Source organism: Corvus brachyrhynchos, unplaced genomic scaffold (genome assembly GCF_000691975.1).
Source record: "Corvus brachyrhynchos isolate BGI_N302 unplaced genomic scaffold, ASM69197v1 scaffold346, whole genome shotgun sequence".
Classification (NCBI taxonomy): Eukaryota; Metazoa; Chordata; class Aves; order Passeriformes; family Corvidae; genus Corvus; species Corvus brachyrhynchos.
This window is the reverse complement of record NW_008238644.1, coordinates 3,778,513-3,804,405: the sequence shown is the minus strand read 5'-3', so window position 1 is coordinate 3,804,405 and position 25,893 is coordinate 3,778,513. Positions and strand designations below refer to the sequence as shown.

Below are 25,893 nucleotides of genomic sequence, written 5' to 3'. Positions count from 1 at the left end.
GGGCTCCACGTTGCGGCCCCCGACCGCTGCCACCTCCCCCAGCTGGCGCGGGACCTGGATGGCCTCGTGGAGCAGGACGCCGAGGTGCCGCTGGTCACACAGTCCCCCGGCGTTCGCCACTTGGCTGAAGAGATCTGCGGGCAGGGCAGACGCGCAGCTGACACCCCAGCACCCCAACAGGAGGCAGGCACGGGGGAGCAGTGTGTGGGTCACACCAGGGACCCCCTGACTGCCTCCAGCAGGGAGCTCAAATAAGAGGAAAAAACTGAGCTATGATTAAATAACCTTCACCAGTATCCTTCCAGGTCCTAATAACCAGTTTAGAGTCTTCTTCAGACAGGGGCTACATACATCATTTATTTAACAGCCACAGCTAGCCTGTCCTCTATGAATCAGCTCAATCCCTTTATTTAACCCCTTGGTGCTCCTTATGCTACACAATATTCCCCTCCACAGCATTCCATGGTTAAAATGCAGTGAGGAAAGCAATGTGCCTGAAACCTACTTCCCCACACCCATGTGCTCCCTGGTATTTTCCTTCTGGAAAGCACTGGATAACTTTCCTGTGTGCCTTCTCTGCACTGTTCCTTACAGTGCCATGCAAGCAAGATCACTGCAGCACCAGTCAGTCTACAAAAACACCTCCTAATTTCGGTGGTGGCGTAGGCCTGGAGAAGGAGGGAGAGGTGATGATGCAAGCATCTTAGTCACTGCAGGAAAGCTTTCTTTGCTCTTCCTGGGCAAAGAAGGTGTAAGCCAGGAAACAAAACCACTCCTGTTTTCCCCAAGTTAATTCTCACCAGGTTGTGGGGGAGGAAGACAAGGGACTCACACTGAAACTTCTCCTTGACCTCTGTCCCGCACAGACACGCAATGCCCGTCTTGAAGGAGAGAGCCCTCATCTTCCCGCTGCGGCCGCTGCAGGACGAGACATTGCACAGGTTGGCAAATGTTCCAGAGTGGGTTTTTTTTGGCAGGGGGGTCATCAAGGCAAGCACACACCAGGCAGCCCCCCCTCACTAGCAGCCAGAACCTTTCTGCAGCAGTGCCAGCTGGAAGAGCAGCACGGAGGTTTCCTCCCCAGCCTGGCAGCCCCACAGCTCGGGGGACGCTGAGGGAGAGGTACCTGTCAAAGACGTTCAGTAGCCAGTTGAGGCTCATGTCCACGCAGAGGGGCACGTTCACCAGGATGCCCCGCTCCTCCTCCAGCCGCTCGTAGAGGGCGGTCAGGCAGTGGATGACCTCCACCACGTCCATCGCCCGGTCGCTGGGCTGCAGGTCGTGCTCATTGAAGATTTCCAAAGCTGTGCCCAAGGTGACCATGTCCACTGCACAGGAAGCACGGGCAGAAGGATCAGAGGGAAAGGGAGGAAATTACAGAGGTGAGAGCCAAGAGGAGAGAGATGCAGCCCTGTCCTAACCTGGGGCAGTGTTAGTCCCACACTGTGTTGGGAAAGATGCTGGCAGGATGGGCACAGCTCCTAGAATTCTTCTCCCACCTGTAAACCTCTCCCAAAATACCACATCTCCACCTTGAGCCACCATTCTCTGTGACCTTCTTTCCTCATTGCTATGTCCAGCCACAGCTGTGAAAATGCTATCCATGGAAAGCTCTGTGCAGAGCCCAGTGCTGGCCTCTCTGCACATGCCAGGTCCCTGTGGGGCAGGTGTGGGGGCACAGACCCACACAGACCCCACAAGCAGCTGCCCAGAGGTGGATCAGTCCTGTCTCCAGCTCTGACAGAGTGAGGGAGTTGAGGCACAAATCCAAAACAGGGCTAGGACACCGTGAGCTTTCAGATTTCTATGGCTGCAGGTTGTATGTGCTACTGTGTTAGCAACCAGCAATATTGCTTTCCTGAAAATCCTTCCATCTTTGAGACCATTTATGTTCACCAGGGGATTGTGTGCCTTCTCCACACTGTAACTTCACTCTGTGGAAAAATCCTCCCTTCTCCTGTCAAAGCTGCTACACTTGCACTGGGAAGCCCCAGCTCCCGTGCCAGGGAGTATCGCTCCTGCCCACCCTCGTGTCCACACTGCCCACGACTGCATATGGCTCTGATCTATCCCTCACTGCCTCTTTCCTACACAGCCACTCCACCAAACTTCTCATTATGGGAAAGCTGCCTTGGCAACCTCCTTGCCCTTTTCTCAAGTATATCTTGAATAAAGAGCACTTATTCAAGTCATTTCTGGGCTGGAAAGAAGGCGACAGCACAGCATGTGAGATGCAAGAGATGCACAACCAAAGATGCACAAGCAGCACACAGGAGGGCTCTCCTTTACTCTTCACCCTTGTTTCCTCTCCACCTTGCTGCTGCTGCAGGGACACTTTTACAGGGTGGCCAAAAGACAGCTGCTGCTTTCTTCCATTTGCATTACCTCATCCCTGAATGCCCCTGGGTACAGGGCAGCCTCATCACCAGTGTTGTGAAAATACTCCACAGCCAGGGCTCGACTCCCTTGAGAACCCAACCTCCTCGTACCCTGGCTCATTGCCTTCCTCCAGCCCTTCCACAGGACTGCCTGGGACCCCACTGCTGCCTGGCTGTACCTCCTCCCCTTCACGAACAATTAATTCAGGAAGGGGATTTCCCTCAGGCTGCTGCTGCAGGATTTTTTGACAGAGCCTTAGGTGAGAGGTTTTGTCAAAAGCTCTGAGCAGCCAAGGATGCTGCATCTATCAGATTCCCATCTGCTTGCTTGCCAGTTCCACCAGAAGCTCCTCAGCAGTTTCCAAGGAGCAGCTACCTCTTGGAGAGATGTTTGAACTCCTGTCGTATCATATTAACCCAGCTATTAATCCTCCAGTTTTCACCAACAGTGCAGAAGCCAGGTTTGTTGGCTCCCTCCCTGCTCTTTAAGCAGTGAAACCCTCTCTGTCCCTGCCAGTGAGGCTGGTTTCGTCTCTCACTTACATCCACACCTTCTCCATGCTCCTTTGGAGCTCCTTGGTGAGCTCCTGCCTGATCCCACAGCTTTGTAACTCTGAGCTGGACCACTTTGTTCTCAGATCCCTTTGGCTAACACCTGCCCCTGAGTCATTTCCACCCCAAGCCTGTAAAGAAAGGCACTGTCACAGACTGGTGGATTTGCTCAGCTTCCCAGGCTGATCTTCCCGGTTTCTCGCCTCAGCTACCTGTCCCCTGGTGCCTCCTGCCTTTGATGTGCTGATAAAAGCTTGTGTTAGTTTAATGCCTTCACTGAGGGAGACCCAGCAGGAGGGAAACCCTTCCCACACTCACATCGAAGGGCTTTTTGCACCCGCCGGAGTTTCATGGCCGTCCGATAAGCTGAGAACTTGATGTTGTTCAAATCCGCTGCAGCGACACAGGAAAACAAGAATAAAACCACGGCACAACATCCTTATCTCCAGGGCAGGAAGCAGCAGTTGCAGTGCCCAGACCCCAGCCCCACCAGCAGAAGCAGAGCACGTGCAGGAGGGTGAGGAGCAGAGCCTGGCAGGGGTCACACCCCCCTGCTTTGGGGGACCCTGTGCCACAGAGGGGAGCAGGTGGCCTGGGGGAATCCCACGTGCACCCCATGCTGCAAAGAGGCAGATACTACTCCAATGGTTCTGTGACAGCCTCCTTACCCAGCGTCTGGTACAACTCTGTCATCTTTGGGTGGTCCCAGCACGTTGTCTGGGCCTGGTGGCTGGAAGGAAAATAGATGGAGACCAAGAGTCAATCTGGTAACCAAAAGCTGCCACGAGAGATTAAAAAAAGGACCTGGCCAGCACTAGGAGGGAGCATTTCAGTGTCTGCAGACACTGCTGCATCCCACTGAGCACGTTCCCCAGCCACAGCAACATGAAGGATGCCCACAGTAGGATATCCCTCTCCTTCCAGCCACGGTTTCCCCTCATCTTGGGCATCCCAGCAGGCAGGGAAAGCCTGGTTGTGCCAGGCTGGGCAAGACACGCTTCACTGGAGGTGAGATCTCACTCCAGTCTGTTCACTGCCCCCCTCTCCCAATTGGTCCCCAATTCCTGATCCTGCCAGGCCAGAGAAGACCACGGGCTGTGTCTGGGAACACACTCACTTGATGTAGTATGGCACTTTGTTGGGGGAAATGGCTCGCTCCCAGGGAACCTGGACAGAGGCTGCAAGGAGAGAAACGTGTGTCAGATCAACACCAAATGCTCCCCTAAGCTGATGCTGTTTCTGATGCCAGCCCAGCAGGACTGTGCCAACAGGTGGGTGCCTCTGGAAAGGCTGTGTCTTCCCAGATCACCAGCTGGAGGTGTTGGTGCAGGCAAGGGGATGCTGCCTATAAGAAAGGCATGAGACTGCTGGTCTTGTTAGAGACACCTTTCCTCTCAAGACAGGGGCTTTGTACCTGGCTGAGCTCAGAACTCAGGAAGACACACTCCCTGATGCTTTTGATGATGCCCGAGGCAACTCTATGGCCACCAGTGGGCAGGGCTCATAGCAGATGAGATTTGGGCACACAGACACAGCACTGCCTGTTATGGCCTGGCTCAGACACCCGAAGCATGTGTTGCTCCTGTTACTCCTGCTCTGTGTGCCAGCTGCAGTATCTTGGGAGGATGAGGATTCATCCTACACCAGTTGCCTGCCAGCTTGTGTTGTATAGAGGATGGAAGCCATTGCATGACCCTCGGTTATTTTCCTTTTTCACAGGCAGTGTATCAATTCCAGCAACTGGAAAAGTTATCCTTCCCTTCAGATAGGAGTACACAGTCTGCAGAGAAGCACAGGCCAACAAATCCCACTGACATCCAAAGACTCTGCAGGGCTCAGCATTTCCAAGGACAGACCCCAGGCTCTGGAGCACAACCTGCTGCCCACCCTTTGCAGGTCTGAGAGCTGTCAGCCAACAGCTCTGATATGTAGAAACAGCACCCCTCTACCTCACCACATGAATGAAAACCTCCTGAAAATGCACATTTTTAACCTCCAAATAACTAACACGGGAATTGAGGGACGGCCTCTTCCTGCCATCTGTTGTCTTGCTCTGAGGCTGACACAGTCCTGGTGTCCCCTGGGAGCTGCTGCTGCGAGTGTCACAGCTCTGTGCTCTGAAGGGAAACCACACTCACGTCCCACCCTTGGTCCCACAAGGTGAGGCAGCACTATGCCAACTTTGGAGATGCCTTCTGCTTTGGCTCCTGTGCACCGGGCACCAGCCTGGGCCCTTTTCCAGCCTCGTGCGTGGCTCTGGCCTCAGCAACAGGACTTTGCACCCTGTTTTCCAGTGCCACAGCCCAGGCTGCTCTGCAGAGGCAACCTCATGGCAGAAGGCAGGGGGACCCGCTCACGTACAGGAGAGGAAGTGCTGAGAGCCTGGTCCAAAGTCCCGGTGGGCATCTTGGAGCTGCTTCAGGCGTTCGTTTATGGAGGCCTGGAGAATGGAAAAATAATGCACTGGCAGTCCAGCAGGCATTTGGGATTGATGACCCATTCAGGAAGGCTTGTGGGTGGACTCAGACATGCCCCAGCACACAGATGCTCTTCCTTCCTCTCCTCTCTTGGTATTTGTGTCCCCCAGCCTGCTAAACCCTCTGCACCTCCTCCCACAGGCTGAGGCAGCACAGCCACATCTCCAGCTCACCTGCATCCACACTCTCACAGACATCAAAGCAGTCACAGCTGGTACTGACCCCCTCCACCAACACATCCTGATTCTCCCTTTGTTCCTCCCACTGCCTTTTCCCAACGAAGATCTCTGCAGATTTACCACTTTCCTCACACTGAACTGATGCTCTCCTCCTCCAGGAACATCCCTGCTGTGCCAAACCTTACTTTATCCTCCTTGAAGCTCAGCAGTGACAGCCCTTCCCAGCATCCTCCTGCCCATGGTTTGTTTGCAGTGCTTGCTCCTGACTCCTTCCCACCTGCAGCTGTTTCCAGCGGGTGTTGATCTGCTCCAGGGTGCGGGAATTCTCCATGCACAGGTGGACATCTGAGATGGCAAGCTGGTGTGCAAGATCATTGACCACTTTCACCCCATCCTTCACAGGGGAGAGCTCCTCTTTGAACAGCTGGAGTCCAATGCCCAGGGACACAAGCACAGAGCAGGGTAAGAAGGAAAAGAAGCAGGTGAGCAGCCAGGACTTGGATCCGATTCCTTTGCTACAAGCTAGGGTGGGCTAGTGGCTGGCAAGCCCCTGCTGACTAACCCTCCCACAGGGTACCTTAGAAGGGTTAAAAATACCCAACCAAACCTACCAGGCTGCAGATGACTCCTGATAAATGCAATGGGGACAATGACTCAACTATGCTGAGCCACTGTACCTGTGTAAGGTCTGTGCCATGATGAGGCACTCAGCATGGCCAGTTGTTCAGGACACTGCTGGCCAAAACCTCCCTCACAAAGCAGGGGGTCTGTGGGAAGGAGGACTTGGCCCTGAGATCCCAGGCAATGAGGCTGCCTTGGACTGAGCAGTCCATGGGAGCAGCTCTGTCCTCCTGGGAAGCAGCATTTCATCACCTCTGGGGCCGAGGCTGGAGCCTTCTCAGAGCCAGGAGTACCTTGGTTGACTGGATGTGCTCTGGCAAGGAGTCAATGAAGAGGTCCCCGATGGGTTCCCAGGTCTCCCTCACGCTTTCAGCCTGGTCCAGGGTCGTGCTGAGCTCTTCCATAGCCCCTTTAATCTCCAGCAGCTGCTCCAGTGTCCGTTCAATGTGGCGGTGCTGGTCCACGCACCGGGCCGTGAGCTTCTCCCACAGCTCGCTGGCCACGTTCGCCTGCTTCCAGACAAAGCGGCTGATGTTCTGGATCCGGTGCCGGGGAGACACATCTGTGAAGGCAAAGCAGGAGGGGAACAGGGATCCAAAATGAGAGCCCAACCCAGAGGAGAGTGGGGCGAGGGATGGAGAGAGGACGGGGAAATGGGAGATTAAAAAATCTAGGGAAAACTGGGAAAAGGGAAGGAAAACAAACAATAATAGTATCCATCTCTGCACCAGCTCCTCTATCCTCACAGGCAGAAGCCATGTTGCCTTTTAAAAACCCACCCCAGAGCACATGTGGTGCTGCCTCATGAGATGCCCCCCTCATGATGGACTGCACCAGGAGCCTCTGCCTTTTCCTGTGCCAGTCTGACCTTTGGCCAAAGGACTGGGCACAGCCTGGGCATGGTGGTGTGAGGTAGAGCACTGATGTGCAGCTTTGTGCCACACCAGCCACCTCCACTCCACCCTCTCCAGACCAGCCCAGGAGGAGCTGGGAAACCAGAGGAAAAAAGGGGAGCTCCACAGACCTTTGCTTTCTAAAGCTGGTTCTTCTAATTCCTCAAATGGGTGCTGGGAAAGGAAAGCCTGTGCTGACTCCAGGACAGAGTAAATGTATGGTCCCCGAGACTTCACTTCTTCCATGAAAGCCTGGAGAGCAGAGCACAGGGATGAGACAGCAGGCTGAGGCAGAAAGTTGTGCCCTGGCTGCCCCCTTGCCAAATGCTGCAGTGATTTATTCACCCCAAGGCTCAAACCTCACTGGACACACAGAAAGAAGTCAGTGTTAAGAGAAATATTTTTGCAGTTCAGGGAAGGAATGACCACCTGCCAGAAGGTGGCTCCTGCAGAGGTTTGGCCTGCAGCTTTGCTGGAGTGGGGAGACAGAACAGAGAGCCCAAAATGGTGTGTCTGAGCCAGGGCTGCACAAGAGGAACTGTTTTATTTACGGTGCTTTCAGGGGCACTGCTTGGAGACACTCCTCACTCGTGCAGCGAGAGCATGGCCACACTAGCAGTCCTTCCAGCAGCCGCTCAGCAACAGGTCCAGCTGCTGCAGGAGCAAGGAGAGGAACAGCAGGGTGCCCCAAAGCAGCACATCTGCCAGGGAAGACTTCAGAGGCACGCTGGTTTAGTCTGTCCTCTCCTCCCCTCCAACTGCAGTTCCCACACCAGTGCTGTCTGCTGGATGGGCTGTTTGTGCACCAGGGAAGCTCCATCAAGAATGAGGGATAGCAGCAGTAAACATTTTCTTTTTGTTTTCAAGGTAAAAACAACTAAAGCCCAACAGCTACTGGCAGTGAGAAGAAAATGCTGTGAACATGGGAGCAGGAAACTCTGATCTGTCTGGGTGTAGCCCAGCTTTAGATATGATGATAATGTGTTCAGTAATCACTCTGTTCCAGCCACAGGACTGCCCCTAGACCAAGCAGCCTTCTCAGGCCCCAGGATCCCAAAAGCAGAGGCCAGGGAGAGGTAGGACTTAGGGAAGCCACTACAAATGGCAGGGTTCACCACCAGCTGCAGGTGACTCAAGGCTGTAATGTGGGTTTACTGTCTAAAACCAGATGGGCTCTGCCTTTTTTCAGGAAGCAGAGGTGGAGACAGTCAAGGACTGGTGCACCCACAGGCTGTGGCATGGGCAGTGACATGAGGCACGGGTCCCAGGCTGGGCTGCCCACCCCAAACCCATCCCAGCAGTGACCAGGAGGCACAAGGAACGTACCGCGTGTGTCTCCTTCTCCTGCTGCACCAGGAGCACATCGCCCCGCAGGGGCAGCTGTGCCGACAGCTCCTCATCCTTCTGCCCCAGCCAGTCGATGATCTCCTGCAGAGGCACCTGCAGCTTCCCACTGTGGTCAGAGAAGGCCTCCAGCCGAGCCCTGGCAGGAGAGCAAGGACAGTGAGATGGCAGATAGACAGACAGGAGAGGAGCAGGTTCCCTGAGGAGGGGAAGCACAGCACCGTGGCTGGGTGCTGACCCCCAGGACCTCCTCAGTGACTGGCAGCACACCTCAGCATGGGCTGTGCATGACCCCCAGCCAGCAGAGAGGCTACGCTGCCAGGTGGGGTGAAGCACGGAGGCATTGGGAACAGGAAACTGAAGCTATTCCTCACCCTGGAGCCCAGAGCAGAGGACAGTCATTCCATGTTTGCCTATGGGTCAGAACTGCTCTGGCTAGCATGGGGGGCTTGGGATGGCATTTACATGTCTGGGCAGCTTCCAGGAGCCTTGGATTAAGGCAGGAGACAATTAACATGCCCCAGTTAAGCTCTCTGTCGTGCTGGCTGTGGAGCTGAAAGCTCTGACAGTCTGGAAGGCATGTTCCCCTCACACAGTGGAGAGGGCTCCCAGTGAAGGGACAGGCACAGAGCAGGTGGAGACAAAGCCCTGGGGCAAAAAGAGACAACTGCAGAGGTGGCAGAGGATAGAGAGACAGAAGAAAGCAAGCAGGAGTGAAAGCAGGAGGGACGAGAGGACGGGATGGGTAGAAATGGGGGAGATGCTTTCCAGCATAAGGAGATTCAAAAGTCTGTGGACCAGAAGGGGAGCCGAGCCAAGGTCACTGGGCATTCATGTGCCTCATCAAGCAAAAAAGTTCAAAAACCTCCTGACAATCACAAGCAGCAAGCAAGGCTGGAAGGCCAGGGCAGCCCGGAGCTTGCTCCAGGCAGGACTCTTACCGAAGGCTGTGGGATTTTTTTTTTATCTCGTTCCAGCAAAGATTCATCTCCAGAGGGGCCTGGGGCCCGGCAGCACTGCTTGGAGCCCGGGGGGTTACACACGAAGGTCCTGCACCATCCTGCGAGGCTTCAACCTGGGCAGAAACAGAACCACGCTGCACCCAGAGATCACTGCCTGGTGCTTTGGGAACCTGCTTGGGGACACCCACCCTGCTCTGTACTAACCCTGACTGGTTTTTCAACTCTCAAGGGGGCTGCCCTGCTCCTTGAGTGGTCTGCTAGCAGCTCCCAGGAAACTCCTGGTGGTCCCTGGAGGAAGGATGCAGTGCCAGCTCCAGCAGCACTAAGAGCAAAGGTCGAAGGGAGGGCTTACTGCACATCTCCTGCTCTCCTCAGTTATCCAGCAATGAGCTTATCTCACTGAGAGCTGTTAAGCCAGAGCTGGTCCTTATGTGTCACAGTGCCTGCGGGGCTAATGATGATTTTTCCCGCATTATTCAGGGCTGCTGTGCTTAGAGAAGAGGCTGATCCTGCTGTTCCTAGGCACCGAGGGGATCTGCCAACATCCTTTATGCCATCCCCAACACTGGGACTTGCCACCTGCTCCTCTACAGAGGCTTCAGGATATTCCCTGCCTGCATGGCAAATCTGAGAAGCCACTTCTCCTCCACAGATGCTGCTTCTCCTCCGCAGCTCTCCAGAATGAGCAGCCGTGGGAAGGGTGCTGCGAGAGGCCATGGAGAGATGACAGCAAATCCTAACCCAGCCACACGAAGGAAGCACACTCAGCTGGAAAAACTGGGTGCTGATCCCTGGACAACAAATCCTTGTTGGAATCCTCTCCTGAGCCTTTAGCACTGTATCATGCCCCTGCTCACGGTGCACTCTGCTGCACGTGCTGGTGACAGCAACACACAGGATCAGAAGCCCCTCACACAGGACTCAGCGAGGGAGAGGGGATTTTTTCTCCAAAAAACACAGTTTGATAAGTAAAACACATGGACACATTCCCATAAGTGAGACATCAATGAGTTGTGTTGGAGAGATGGCAGCATTTCGATCGACTGCTGCTTTGATATTAGAGCTCGCTTGAGATAATTATCCCCAGGTGCTTAATCAACCATAATTAAATGTGTTAGTACTTTCTAAACAGAGCATACAACAGGCCAGATAAGGGCAGCTGCCTTTGGGGGAAAAGCAGCAGCTCTTCCAAGGGGAATGTGTAAATACTTGTCACTTGTGCTGTCCAAGGACTCATGGAGGTGTCTGGAGAAGAGATTCAGCCAAGCCGAGGAAAACAACAGGCAGGAGAAAACAACCAGACAAGGAATTTGGCTGCACAGCTAAAAATACCCCCTCCACACCAGTTCTCAGAGAAAAATCAAATGATCGCCAAGACTGGTGCTAAGTTTGATTCATCTAAAAACATCCAACAGGCTGTTCTCTGCCTCCCCATCCTATCACTCCAAAAACACCAAGAAAACAGAGAAAACCATCACCGACAGAGTTCACAGGATTCTTGGGGCCACAAATAATAATCCACTCGAGCTAAAACTGCTGCTTGCACATAGAAAAATCAATACTCTGCATGTGCAAGTCCTCATGGCACTGAAGTAGGTCAGTCCCAAGGCACTGCCAGGGAATGCTCCAGCCCTCCCCTCTATCTCAGGGGATACCAAAGGAAGGGATCAGCTCTACCTGGGTGCAACTGCAGCACAGCTCTGCAGACAACACAGTCCTCCCAGCCTTATTCAATAAGTTAAAAGCCCACCACGCCTGCAACTCCCAAACCCAGTAGATAACCCCATAGCAATGACCAAGCAGAGAGCAGGTGCTGAACATCTGCCTCCCTCAGACAAAACCCCTGCAAGCGAGCAGAGGCAGAAATAAGCGCTTTCCCTCTGAGCATCCCCTCAGCATCCCTTCCCCAGAGCCCCAGCCTGGACCCTCACTCCCCCTCCACCCCGGAACGGGTTTATTTTCGGGCGCAGAACACTCACGCAGGCTCTGGCAAGCGCATCTCTCCGTGCTCAGCCCCAGATCCGCCGGAGGAGCGGGCATCGCCTCCCGCCCCGCCGGCTGCCCGCGGCAGCCGCCACACTCCGCCGCCTGCCAGCAGCAGCCCCCAGCAGGGCAGCGGGCAGGCACTGGGTGCCCGGCAGAGCTGGGCGCCCCGAGCACTGACCCCCCAGGAATGTGGAGGGAGGCGGCAGCGCCTCAGAGCCAGCCTCAATCCCAGCTTTGTCCAGTGGCATTCCAGCAGCCTCCAACCTGCCTTAACCCCGTGGCTGCCCCCAAAGCACAAGGGGGGCAGAGGTCTGTCCGCTGCAGGGCAACCCCGCGTGGGACATCAGGTGTGTGCAGGGTCATTGCTCTGGGCACTGGGGAAGATGCATCCCTGCAAGGGCATGGCAAAGGGGATGACCAGCAGAGACCTTGGCTCAGATGCTGGAGCACATACAGAGCAGACAAGGGTGTTTGCCAGGGAAGAGATTTATCTAGGAAATTATCCCATCAAGTCTCAGTGAACCAGAAGGTAAATCGGTTCTTGAGATCTAATCCCAAAAAAGTCAAAGATGCCCTTGTTGTCCCCCATGTGCTCCAGCACAGTGTTGGGTACCAGCAGATGTTCATGCCAGCCTGGACCAAGTGCAAATAGTTTCTTTTTGCCAGAAAGCTCTGGGCTGGCTTCTTGTGTCCCCCACAGTCCTGACGCCCAGAATTTTTATCATGCTCTCTTCCACCTACAGGGAGGGAAAGAAAAGCTCCCAGTATCTCTCCCTCTCTTCCCCTCCTTCCTTGCCTGCACATCTGACGGGTGCTGTCCCTCCCTGTGGGACCAGCACAGCCAGCTCCTCTCCTCACCACCTCTCGGCTCCAACAGATGGGAGAGCAGCTGCCAGACTGGAGGAGGGGGCTTCAGTGAGGCCGGGACACCGCTGAGAATGGGCTGTCTGCAGCCTGCCAAGAGCTTTCAGGACTAGCACGGACAAGAGAGGGAGGCTCTTTCCTAGGTGGCAACAGCAGAACCTTCAAACGAGGTGGACTGTCATTAACACTGCTCCGACTCCTGCTCCCCTTCTCTCTCCCAGCAAATCCCAAAGGGCTCTGATCCCCTCACAGAGGCTTGGGCTGCTCAGGCAGGTCAGGAAAGACATTTCCCTACTCATCTTGTTCTACCCCTCTCCCTCCCCACTTCATTTGCTGGGCTGTTTATCAACCACCCGTGCACTGGCCCAGCGGCAGCGTTGTAACAGCCACCCTGGGGCCAATAAACCCTGACTCAGCCACCAAGAGCCTGCCCCCTGCCTCATTCTTGCATGCTGGAGCCTCTCCAGAGACAGCTCTGCCTTCCTCCCGCAGCTCCCTGAGGCTGGACGGATCGAGGCTGATGGTCAGCCACAGTAGGGAGAAACGGCAGGCTCAGCCTTTGCTTTTCATGCTCAGCCTTTGCTTTTCATGCTGGAAGCACACCGAAAAAGGAAAAGGCAGAGCTGGGACCTCATTTGTCCTGGGAAGAACACTGCCAGTGCCCAAAGGAACCTTTGGCACTGTCCATCAGTCTCCAGTCAGGTGAGAGGTACCCTGGGACCTGCAGCTACAGGCAAAGAGGGATCCACAGCCTGGCAGAGCCAAGGCAGCATTTCCCCACCCTAAAGGTGCTAAACCAGCTCCTGACAGCTCAGTGAGAGTGCAGGCAGCTTTGCAGACAGTTTCCAGCACACCTTTCTGCTCTTCACTCTGCTCTGCTATTTACCCGAGGTCCCCAGACCTTCCTTCCCCTCTGGTGAGGAACCTGGCCTGGGGCTCAGAGACCCTGGGGCAAGGAGGAGGGAGACCAAGATCTGTCCCTCAAGAGAACGAGATTAGAAAGAGGTCAGACTCCTTCTCTGCCTTACAGCATCCACCAGGGGCTTATTTCCAAGCTCTTCTCTGCAACCAGGAAGAGCAGAAACCTACATTTTCACCAAAAGCTGACATTCTTCCAAGTTTCCAGGGGAAAAAAAACCCCAACCAAATACACAAGAGCTGTTAACAGTAGCCTCTCGCTCTTTATTGTGAAAGAGGCTTGAAATCCAGCCCTGCAGGTTGTCTCTCCTCCCCTGCTTTGGGAAACACATTGCAGCCGGAGCGCTGGAGGAGAGCGCTCGCTCTCATTAAGTGCGGGCGACGGCGGGGCTGGGGCTGGCAGCCTTCCCTGCCACCAGACAGCCTGCTCTGCCCCACAGAAATCTGCAACCTCTGCGAAAAGCTGCCACGAGAAAGACTCCCAGAGCCCAGCTCTTACCTGAGACAGAGGGCGGGCAGTGCTGCTGTGCTGCGCCTGGTCCGGGATGTGCCACTCAGGACATCGCGGGAGGACGTAGAGCCATTCCTGCATCACCAGGGGCTGCATTAGAACTGATGGTCATGGGGATGGAGCACCTGAAAAGCAGCGTTAGAGTCCCTGGGTCAGCTTGCACCTCCTCATGGAGCTGACCCCCTTCCCAGCTGCCCGGAGCGCTGCTGCCACGACAGCTGGAGACTAAAAGGAAGCATTTTTAATTTAATATACTTCTACTGGTGTTGCAATCTTGTTTCATCTAAACATCCAACTCTTTTTTTGCACCTGGTTATGCAATTTGCTGTATTGACATGCTGTTAGTAAGTCCCACAGACTATAGTGTATTTTTGGAAAGGGTTGGGTTTCTTGAACAGTACGAGATGCCCATGGTTTAAAGGGAGGGAGAGGGGCTATCACTGTCATGACCACTGTGCTAGCTTTGGTTGAGATAACATTCATGTTCTTCCTAGCAGGTGGTACAGCATGGTTTTTAATCCAGAACAACTTATGTTTAGGCAGAACAGACATATCCCCATAACAGACAACATTTTCAAACATATTTTTTCCTTTTCTATTCAGAAGGGAAATTGCCTAGAGCCCCAGCCTCATGTATCTCATACTGTGAGCTAGCTTTTTATGAGTTTTTACTCATTATGAGCTATAAAATTCCCTTCATTATCCCCATTTTTTGAACTGTATGACCTGTAAAGCCAGTTAGCAGTGGCCCCTTGACTATTCCATAGATCAGAAATGCGACCTCTGGTCACAGTGCTGCTGGGTTTTGTTGTTTGGACTCTAAACGAGCTAAAATAGGGATTTATCTCACTGCCAGCACCATCTCGGCTTTACAGAAAGCCACGAGAAATAAAGCTCAGAGAAAACTTGGTGACTGCTTTCCTACTTTTAGAAGGTAAAAGAATCACCTGCTCCAGCAGCCAGAGCTCACGTCTGCGTGGAGATGAGGCTGCTTTCAGGGGAATGAATGATGCTGATGGAAGAAGGTTGTTGGCTCCTTCACACCCAGCTCAGCTGGACAGCTGGGAATCTTCCTGCTTGGCCCTGGCAGGGCAGGAGCAGGCAGCACATCCTGCACTGACAGCAGCCACACTGGACAGACGGCTGAGGAGAAATCCCCCCGGCCCTGCGCACGCTGCCCGTCTCTGACACTTTCACATCCCTCACACCCCTGCCTGAGCTTTCACTGCCTCTCTCCCCTCCATTACACACATTAAGAGAAGAGATTATCCTGTTATGACTTTTTTTTTAATCTCTTAGCGATTTTTACAGCCATAATTCTCTCCCTTTCCAGCAGAACAGCCTGTGCTGAGCTCTCCAGCATGCTGACAATCCAAGGTCTTGTCCTTTCCCTCTCCTGCCCAGGAGCACCAATGAACACTGCAGGCTGTGCATCCCTGCTCCTTTCCCCGTGCAGGCAGGGGATTATAAGGGGATTATGAGACCCACATTTATAATTAGGAATTTCAGGGTCTTCAAAGCCCCCCAGCCCCCTGGGGCAAATTCATCTTACCCAACTCCAAGAGTACAGGAGATTTCTGACAGAAGGTAACACCACCTCCTCTTCCTCCAGTGCTTGTGCCATTTGGTCTCTGTTCCTCTAAATGACCTCTGAATGACACAATCCAGCAGAGCTACAATTCCCAGGGTGGGAAAAGGTATTTTTCCTCAAAGCCTCTAACAGAGGAATGCCACTGAGCTCTTCCCCAGGACTGGGAAATCCATGGCTTTTGCCAGTGAGGCTCTGTGATGTCTCACTGGAGCTGCCATCTTGAGGCCTGGGTTTTTCTGCAGCACAGAGCAGTGAAACTGCAGTGATGTGTGCTGGCCAGACGAGTTCAGCCAGCCCTCCAACACCACACACAGGGGCTCTCTGCTCCCAGTCCTCCCAGCACAGCCTGGCCCCTTGTTCCTGCCACCAGCACTGCAGAACAGGAGCAGTACCGGGAAGGTGACGAGCTCTGCTGTGACTGTGTTTTCTCAGTGACAGATCTGCACGCACTTGCAGGTGCAGTTCTGAGACAGGGGTGGGTAACCCGTGCCCTGCAGGTACCCACGTGCAGGATGTGGAGGGTTTCCAGGCTCCCTGCCAGCATCACGGAAACAAGAACAGCCATTGCTGCACCGCCTGAGTGCTGGGCTCCTTCAACTCCTCCAGGGATGACAAGGCCCATCAGGTCACAGATGGCACAGGGAACTAAGGCCTGTCCAAGGCAGCAGTCACACAACAAGCTGAGTGCCAAGCAAAGGGCAGTACCCAGTCACGTCCTGCCACAAACACCAGTGCAGGGTGGAGGGCAGTGGCTCAGCCGCCCCTTGCCACTCTGCAAGAGCAAAGACAAAGCCCAGAGGTGGAGAACCCAGATAATGTGGAACTAACTGAGCTGCAGAGCAGCCAGCACAAAGGAGGACATTCAGGGGGAGAGAGAGACAACCAGATGGAGAGGCACGTCTGCAGGCAAGCCAACAGCTCCGTATGACCCCTTGCCAAATTCCCTGCTATTGCTGGAACCAGGCAAGGAGAAATGCTCTTGATCTGCTCTGCTTCTCTGCTGAGGCACACAAAACGGCTCCAGTTGTGGCACTTCTACTTTAGTGCTTCCGCACAGCTCTGTGTCTGGGGCTGCACCATGTGGAGTAGAGATTTTGTGGATGCTTCCTGGCTAAATTCCTATTGCCTGATGCCTACGCCTGTCAAGAGCCAAACCTGTGATCCACTTTGCCTCTCCCACACCACCATTCAGCTTCTGCACTCTGCTTTAGGTTGGTGCTGGAGGCCCAGCAAATGACAGCCAAGGTTCAACACCACACAAATCAGATTTAAAGTGCTGACAACAAAAGCTAATCATCCCCACAGCCTACTCCAAACCTCTACTGGAAAAGGAGTTGAGAGATCCTCCCTTGGAGGACTCAGGGAACAAAGTGGTCAGGCTGTTCAAACAGATATAAAGTGAGCTTGGTCCCCTGGGCACACACATCTGTGCAAGCAGAACAATCATCAAGGCTCAGGTGAGCAGAAGCAGGTGAGAATTTCCACAGGTGGACACCACAAGAAGCAGCTGTAGAGTCACCATGGAGCAGGACTGGGGCGATCCCCTCACACAGTGGAGACAGCAAGGAGGGAAACCTCTTCCACTGGTGCCTCTCACCTGGTCTTTGCTGGAGGTCCCACAGAGGTGGTCAGAGCAGTTCTCAGAAGGATCAGGTACAACCTCGTTGCCTTGCACTGTTTTGCATCCTCCCACATGAAAAGCACCCAACACTTGCCTCTGCTCCCAGTACACCCTAAGAAATGAAGCGGTACATGTTCCACAGTGCCCTGTTACAGCTTCCAAACACTTTAGTACCCAAGCCACTACCACAGTTGAGACCTTGATGATCCTCTAGTTGAAAAATAAGAAAGCCAAAAATCTTGATGTTACATTTCAACGGCCGAATGCTTGGGCATTAGGGTGTATTAAAACCAAAATAATTCCCTTTTCCCTCTTCCTACATGAGCTGTACCTGTTACAAATTCAGCACTGGAGAGCATGTTCCACTCCCTGCTCTCCAGGCAGTCTGACAAAGGCAGCTGGAATGGCCTTTGCTCAACCAGTTCTGCTTCAGCTCTGTCACCCAACTCTCTGCTCCACTCAGGGATCTCTGTGCTCTCTCTGCTTTACAGACCTGCTGCAGCAGCATCCCTGGCTGGCAGGAGAGGCTGTGTCCCAGCTCCTGCAGCACCTCTTCTCCATCCCAGCCAAAAGGAAGGTGACAGCTTTGCCACCACCAGCGCACATGATGCACAGTATTCTGCAATTTTGCTGCATTTGCTTAAAATCCTCCTGATACAAACCCATATCCAAACTCTCCCCAACATCAAGGGAATTCACACTGCAGATGATCTCCATGGCTAAAAGCAACCCCCAGGATCAGGAACCTGTCACAGGAAGCAGAGTGTAATGTCAGGTGTTGAATTTCCAGCTCTCTACCACATATAACAGCAGCAAGTACAGCAAATAGGTCAAGAGGTCTCTCAATCACACAATTTATGCTTCGAATTGCTAATTCCCTCCAAAACATTCTTTCCTGAAACTTTCCACTTCAGATCTTGGCCTATAAGGAAAAAAATATGGGAACATCTTGAGGCAAGGCAGCTCAGCTCAGCCTTTATTCCATGAGGAGAGTGGAAATACAAACATGTTCCCTGCTGCTGGAAATGTTAATGACTTTGTTGTTGTTTAACTTACTGTACAGAGAAGTAATAACATTTCAGCTCAGCATGTTCAGCGTCCTTTAAGGGGAAAGGTGGGAGGCTTGTGGATATTTCAGAGTTCAGCTCCCATGTAGATGCTAACAAAGGCAGTATTCCCAGGCTGTCAGACAGCAGGACTCCCTCGACAGCTTAACAACACATCCTGTTTCAGCAAAAATTGTTTTCTGCACTTGTAAGTAAATAATTTAAGTCTGAGATCAAGGGCCAGACGACCTACTTCCCAGGACCCCACTGGTCAAGGTCTGGTGAGAGAGAGGAAACCTTTGTCCTGCTGGGATCAACATAAAAACAACACAGTTCCCTCTCAGAGCGTGGGCCCTTAATCTCCATCTCTTTACAAACCAGGAATAGATACCCAAACACACTCCCACAAAAAAATCATCCCAGCATTCTCCTGGTTGTTATATGCTCCTGTGTACCACAAAAGGGGACTATCAGCAATCTTCCACATGTGGGAGCATTTTCAACCCCATCAAGTGAGGGCTAAAAAATCCCAGATGCCAAAGGTGCCACTGGGCTTCACGCTGCACTTCAGCCAAAGAACCTGGTTCCCTTCATTAATTAAAATGAAGGGTGCTTCAATTAAGCACCTGTCCATAAGAAGTAACATAAAACCTCTGTTGTATCTGGTAGTGAGCAAGCAGCACAGAAGATGTGTTACTCACTGAGGGTGGGCCAAGTGGGGACTCTAACACCTAATGAGCTCCTTTCTTAAATGGCCACTTGGACTCTGAGCTCATAACCAAAACATTATTTTCATTCAGTGGATAAACAGGTGCCACACATCTTAATAAAGAAGTAGCATCCCTTCCCCTGGCTCACTCACTCTCCATTTTCCCAAGCAACAGAACATACACATTCACACAATCTCAAACTGAAAAATTTCACCAGTTGGCTTTGCACTAGGAAACTGTGATGATGATGTCCCCACCTCACCAGGTGAGTGTGGGTGTATGCCCACAACATGGTCATGCAAAACTGACTACCCCTCTCTCTGCTCAAAAATAACTTACGGGAATTTTTTAAGGAAGATTGAAAAACCTAAATTTCTTTTGCATGTCATTTCAGGCTCCCAGCTGGGTTTTAAGTTGCTCCCTCCAAAGCTCACTTTTCCTAGGAACTCTTCCCATCTCTTAGCAGATTAAAGTACTGAAATAACGACTCAAGCAGGCAGAGGACCCAGCTGTGAGCCCACAGCCCTGCTGTGCTGGACACAGAGAAGCTGCTGCCTGATAGACCTGGCAGACAGAAGGAGCAGGAGAAGGGGAAGCAGCAACTTCTCAAAAGGGACAGCAGGGTAGGGGGGAAATCACTTGCTTAATGACTGAAAGAAGGTCACACCAAGCATAAAAATTGAACCCACTTCTTCAGAAACTTGGCTCCAGTAGCCCTGAAAACTGCTGACTTAAACCAGTAAAAACCTCAAGTCTTGTCTTTGTCTTTCTCCTCTAAACACCTGAACTTTCCCTTCCTTGCTGCTGAAGGCAGGAGACAAGTTTTGCTGCATTGTGAAAAGCACATCACCCATTTGCCACGCTGTGTAACTGATCAACAACAGTGGGAAGAGCACACCCACACTCAGTTATGATGGCCAAGGCAATACTGTTGACTCCTGGCTTCCTTGGCACTCTGCTTCTCATTCTCACTGTAAAGCTGGCACCTGTTTCTCTAAAATGAATATTCTGCCTTGCCCCTAAGGTTGTCTTTATAATAAACTCCCTGCCAAAGCACAAGGTTCTCTGGCCTTCTGAGGCCATGAATTTTATGACCAGGCTGTGTGCCCCATGAAGCCACGTTTCCTTTCCCTGCTTGAGATGTCTCAGAGTGATCTTATTCTTATGCAAAGGGAAACAGCAAAGGAAAATGGGATGGAGCTATTTTGGCTCAATTCTGAAAAGACTGGTTTCATCTTTATATACCTATAAAAATGAGGGGGTTTTGAAGACTGAATTCTTTCTGGTCAGTATGTCTTATTTCATGAGACTTATAATTCCTCTTTCATGCTTTTATCACAGACATCCAAGCTAGAGTGGAAGCCTTGAATATATTTCTCAAAACATGATTATATTCAGAAATTCACCATATGTCTCCAGAACTCAGGGCTTTTGCTCGAGCTCATTCATTTAATCCCTTCCCTGTCTCACTTTGGTTAGTTTTGCAAAGAGCCACTCCAACCTGAGCAGCCCCATTCACAGCTACAGTCCCAGCCAGTTTTAGAGAGCAGCACTGATCTGCCTCAGGTATTAACCCAGAGACAGGGTCCTCCCCTCAGCTCCTCCAGCTGACAGACAGGACCTGAACACAGCATCACATCACAGCACCCACTCCAACGCTTCCCCTCCCAGCACTCCGGGCACCCACATTCCTGGACACTGCTGCAAAATGAGACTATGGTCCAGGTCCTTTCCAGAGTGCCACCACGTCCTTGCTGTCTCCAGAGCCCTGCCCAGCCAACTCCCACAGCAGCAGAGAAAGCAGCTTTCAGCACGGGGAGCTGGCAGGGGATGGTGTGAGATGGCACCAGAGCCACGGCGGGCACACGAGCCACGCATGGGTGCCAGGAGAACAGAAACTCTCCCGGCACAACTGAACCTTGTGGCTGGGACCTCACACAGCTTCCTCAACAAGAGCCCTGTGGTCGGGCAGGAAAGGCCATTAAAGAGAATAATCAAGCAAGAACTCTCACGGGTCCAGACAGAGAGGTGAGCAGCAGCAGCAGGAGAGGTGTGAGGGACCCTGGATTTAGGGCACAAGGAAAACAAACGGACAAAAAAATCGACTAGACTTTTTCTTTTCCAACACTAAAACCCAAAATACAAACAAACACTGATTTCTCCTGGAGAAAGCATGGTATTTAAGGGCGTGGGAGTAATTGCTCCACACCCCTGTCACTGCACATGGGCAATCTCAGCATTGAGACCCCACAAATACAACGCTGGCACATCCACCAGTGGACCTCCACAGCTGTGTGATGCCGTGCTGGAGGGAAGGCTGAAGGAAACAGGCTGGACTGGGGACCTGTAAAAATCAGTGGCACTAAATCTTGAGGAACCACAGCCCAGGCTGTCCTGTCTGGCAGGGAGAGGGAGGCAGAGTGCTGAGCCCTGGGGAGCAGGAAAGGTCCTGTGCTTCCTGCAGGCGATTCTGCAGTCGGTCAGGGCTGCCTGCATCCAAGGGAAGGTCAGTGGTGGCAACAGAAGACCTTGAGAGCCGAGGAGGAACGATGAGTGAAAGGGGTTGGGGAGAAGCTGGGGGAGGGGAGGGCGGACACATAAAGGAGCAAGGCTGGACCGTGTAAGGTAGTGAATGAAAAGGGCAGACCTGGGAATGTGGGCTGATCCTTGCTTACTACGTGAGGAATATTTGGGTCCCTGCCTTGCCCTGCTGCCTAATCCTCCCAGGAAGATGCTAGAAGGCCACCACGCACCCTGCCCGGAGCAGCCCTTCAGCCCAGGCGGAAACACTGCCAGGGTAAATAAGCCTTCAATGTGCAAAGCATCAGAGCCGGTGAAACCGGGATGTTGTCTGCCTCGGGAATCCGCATCCCGAACTGGTCCCTAGCCTCTCCCTTGTGGAAATGGTCTTGGCCACCTCTCTTGCTCTCACCCTGACACCCCTTCTTTTCTTCTCTGCAAGTTTCCTCACCCGCACATGCATGGGCAGCGCTGCTGCGAAGGGACACACACACGCACACCCCCAAAGAGCGCATTTCCGAGCTTAGCCATCTGTCCAAATTCTCCCGTTTTTCCAGCCCAGCCAGGATCTGAGTGGGAAACAAATTTTGTCATGGCCTACCTTCCGAGTCCGCCAGGTCTGAGACGCAGGGGCAGCGGGCTTCGGGAGCAGGGAGAGGGGCTGTGTGTGTGAATCAGCAGAGGAGTCCCTGTGACAGGGATGCATGCTGAGGCTGAGCACCGCTGCCGCACGCTGCCTCTCCTCCTCCACCGCCCCGGCTGCTGTGTTGCTATGCAATCACATCACCACGAGCAGCATCTCGCCGAGCCTCCAAAGAGACACCCTTGACTCGGCAAAACACAGCGGGGAACAAGGACGAGCCCACCGAGTGCCCGGCCCTGTGGAGATCGCGGCCGGCGATCGATCCGGAGGAGGGGAGGGAGAAGAGTGGAGATGCAAAGACAGGCACGCACGGGAGGAGGAGGAGACAAAATACACATGGAGAGGGGGAAAGAAAAGGGAGGAGGGGAGATGTACAAACACACAGAAAGCGCCGTGGTCTGACCTCTGGAGACCTGACACGGGCTGCTGGGCTCAGACACGCTTCCCACTCCTCGCCGACATCTCCCACCGCCTCTCGGGGCTGGCGTCTCTCATTTTAGGTTAGATATGGCCACGCGCGTGCTGGAAAATGCCAGACACATTCGCCTCCTTCCTTACCCAAATTGTGGTTATCTGACACAAGATTTTATAATTTAAGAATAGCCCATTTTAAAATTAAAGGAGCAAAAATAGGATTATCGCTTAATTTTGGATGTACTTCCTATTCTTCTTAGAAAAGAAAAAGAAGTAAAGGAAGGAGCCAATTCTCCAGGCTGGGGAGATCTTTTAAATGTCAGGGTATCTTGTCTCAGCTCACAAGAAACAGAAGGATTTGAGCTGCTAGCTTGGATGAGGACACAAACAGACACAGAGTTGGGATTTTGGTCCATAGATAAGAGTTTAGAGTTCTTCAGATCATTCCACCCAAGGATTTCAAACCGCTCAAGTCACCACTGATGTTATTCTCATACAACACAAAAAGAAACAGAATTAAATTACTTGGTAAGAAAGAGGATTCAAATCTAATCCCAGCTCTGTGTTTTAAGCACTAGACTGTGTCAGCCTCTCCATGGGAAAATTAAAACTCGGGAAATATAATTTTCCTGGTCCTTGTCAGAACAATCTTTAATGAGCCTTACAGCCCTTTTTTCCCCAGAGTTGACAGACTAAAGATGTTAATTTTCTGCTCATACAGTCATGTTATCCAGAAATATCAGTGCTGTTTGTAAACATTTTCCATTTTCATACATTTATTCCCCATCTCAGGTGTATCCTAAAATGCAGCTTCACTTGGCTCACTCAGACCCAGCTGTGTAACAGCTTCACAACTCCACTACATTCCTGAAAAATCACTTCTGGCCAAGCCAGCAATGGAAATAACACCTGGCAAACTCCCTGCAGCATCACAAGGCTTCCTGTGAGCTGAGGGACGATGGTCAGGAAATGGTGCTGCCCAGAGGTCCCACCGCCTCTCTGCTCCAGGGCTGTGCCCAGCAGGGTGGGGAGCCCACAGCCACCTGTCAGCCAGTTTGGGCACCTTACAGAGCAAAACTTTAGTGCCACACCATGGGGATGTGAGCAGATCAAAAGCTTTTCCAGGCCACCTGTTTAAACCTGGAGAAGTTTTAAAACTCAAAATACAGCTGATCTTGTGTAAAATATGTTTGAGAGAGTCCTCAAGAAACCAGTGAGCTCCTTGTGATGGTACCAGCTAGAACCTGCAGCAGGTGGGCTGCTGACCCTAAGGAAGTTCTCCCTTCCTCCTGGATGGGTGCACCAGGAGTCAGGAGCAGAGCAAAGTGGGGCACAGAAAACTCATGGAACTACACTGAAAGATTTTTAAATAGCAGCCTCCATATCATTGGTTCCAAAAGGAGCAACACTGAACACTTCCAGTACCGACTCAAGAATACTTATTCACTCCACACCTTCTGCTCTTAAAAGCTTCTTCAGTAGCTTCTGCTTCCACAACAGCTGTACTGGTGTAACAAAATCCCTCCTGGAAAGCTCTATTTAGACAAAAAAAAACCCCAGATATGGATCAGAAGACAGAAATGAGCAGAGACTCTGCTGGGCTATTTTTGTGCATACGCACAAATAATAAGTCCTGGGTTAAATTAGGAGAGTGAGGGGGGAAATAACAACAGAGTCTGTCCAGGCAACTCCAAAGCCACTGTTCTCCAGAGAGACATGGCCAAATCGATGGCAGCATGTGTCTGTCACCACCAGCATCTGTCAGGGACATGGCAACATGGATAAACATATCAAGCCAAGTTACACATTCACACAAGACAGACATCAGCACAGAGATGTGAACAGACAGCATGAACCACAAAAACAAGGTGCTTTGCAGTACAAGCATCCTAAATTATTGATTGTTTAAGGACAGCAAAATGCACTAGAGAAAAAAAAAATCTCTTGTGTCAGTTTAGTTTAAATTATGAGGCAAAGCAGAATTTCTGCTGGGAGAGTTGCTTCCAGGGCTGGGAACATCTTCCCAAGTCCCCCAATACTTTCTGTTTTAAGGATATAATTAGGGCAAAGAGAGGAGGAATTCAGAACTCAAAGGGAATGAGGGAGACCAGCTCGGATGTGTCATAATCGCAGTTTTCACATAAGCACTACAACTTTTTAAAGTGTATGGGAAGGTTTCTGAGCTGAGAGGCTAAATTTGGTGTGCTTTGAGTTCTGAAGAGAATTTAAGCCAAAAAAAATCTCCCAAGGAACTCTAAGAGCTGAGCTTCCAGAAGATACAGTGGAACCTACCTCATGTCTTCCCCTAATAAAACATTTCAGGCATTTTATGTTTTATGAAACAGCAAATATGTACCTTGTTAGGAAAACTAACAATGTCCACCCACCCAACAGGGGCATCTCAATAGGCACAGTGCTAAATACAGTGTACAATCATACAATAGGTAAAAATTAAGACAGGTTTTATAAGGCTTGAACATAAAATTGATATATATATAGAGAGAGAGAGAGAGACTGACAGTATTTTTAGTTTGAAAATTTTAAAAGCTAGAAATAAGGGCTGCGTCTGCTTTCAGCCTAAATTGTTTCACGTTCTCCATATACAAAGCCATTATTAATCACTTGTAAACTGGAACATCCATCACACTAATTATTCTTGCATCACCAACCAAATAAAAACATTAACTAAAATTCTGGTGTTCACATTTTCAACACAAAACTTCAGGGTTCAATATAATGAAAGGCTATTACTTTTATATTTTTCTTCCCATAAGTTCCCATCAATTAACTTTATCTTCTAAAATAGTCCTTGTCACAGGGAATTGGTTCCCAAAATGTGCAGTTACTCTTCCCTCCTTTGAAACATCAAATCTCCTGAAAGAGAAGGAACATCCCCTAGTACAGAAGGGGAAGTATTGTTATCATCCTTTGTAAACTTTGGTACATTCTTTCCCTTTTGGAGTAAAGCTCAAATTTATCAATTCATCCCAATTAAAGTATTTTAGAGAATGATGCTTTAGCCAGGAACAGAATGTAGACTTATCCTTGTTAAAAGGAGAATACAGGCAGACACCAAGAAGAGGAGCACTTTCCCTGGAGCCATACACCCACAGCCCTTCCGGATCCATCTGCTGAAGAAGAGTTTGGTGAAAGGCTTGTGAGACAGGACAAGGTCCCTTATGGCTTGAGGAAATCAAGTTTCTCCCCAAGAGCCTACAAATCCCTGTTTTCCTGAGACATGGGGCTCCCTCCTCCAGGTTTCCTCCTAATTAAAGCATCGGACAGGGCTGGGTTCTCTCACAGCTGTCCACATCCAAAGAGCTGTAGCTCTGTTTTGATGCAGGATCATGGATCTCAGTGGTTGTGCTGTGCCTACCTGTGAAGGGGAAGCCATAGGAACAGATCTTGCACAAAGGGACAGACCAGCCCACCAATTCCAGTACATTAGACAGGCCAGCAGGCTTGGGAGCAGAGCACAAAGAGCCTTTCTTCAACAAGAAGGAACAAAACTAGAATTAGGGCCCTAAGAAAAGAATTTAGTTGACTGGATATTGTACCATCCTGGGGGGCTTTTTTGTTTGTTTTCTTTAAATAACTGATATAAAATAAATAATGATACCTCTTTTGCTAGCATCAATAAGCACAAAAACCTTCCCAGAGCAG

General features: G+C 51.6%; 1 protein-coding gene across 1 annotated transcript in view; it reads right to left on the bottom strand.

The window, feature by feature from the left end:
* The window catches only part of DRP2 (dystrophin related protein 2), a 27,271-nt gene extending 5,136 nt beyond the window's left edge, over positions 1-22,135 (bottom strand). Inside the window, exons 1-14 of the mRNA XM_017737492.1 lie at positions 21,775-22,135; positions 13,674-13,810; positions 9,386-9,519; positions 8,427-8,583; positions 7,232-7,352; positions 6,501-6,769; positions 5,864-6,010; positions 5,292-5,370; positions 4,048-4,108; positions 3,599-3,660; positions 3,249-3,323; positions 1,127-1,328; positions 833-918; positions 1-134 (exon numbers count right to left, since the gene is read on the bottom strand). Coding sequence (XP_017592981.1) covers positions 1-134; positions 833-918; positions 1,127-1,328; positions 3,249-3,323; positions 3,599-3,660; positions 4,048-4,108; positions 5,292-5,370; positions 5,864-6,010; positions 6,501-6,769; positions 7,232-7,352; positions 8,427-8,583; positions 9,386-9,519; positions 13,674-13,781 — 1,635 coding nt within the window. The 5' untranslated portion in view covers positions 13,782-13,810; positions 21,775-22,135. The remainder of the gene's footprint in view (positions 135-832; positions 919-1,126; positions 1,329-3,248; positions 3,324-3,598; positions 3,661-4,047; positions 4,109-5,291; positions 5,371-5,863; positions 6,011-6,500; positions 6,770-7,231; positions 7,353-8,426; positions 8,584-9,385; positions 9,520-13,673; positions 13,811-21,774) is intronic.
* Between the last annotated feature and the right edge of the window lie 3,758 nt (positions 22,136-25,893).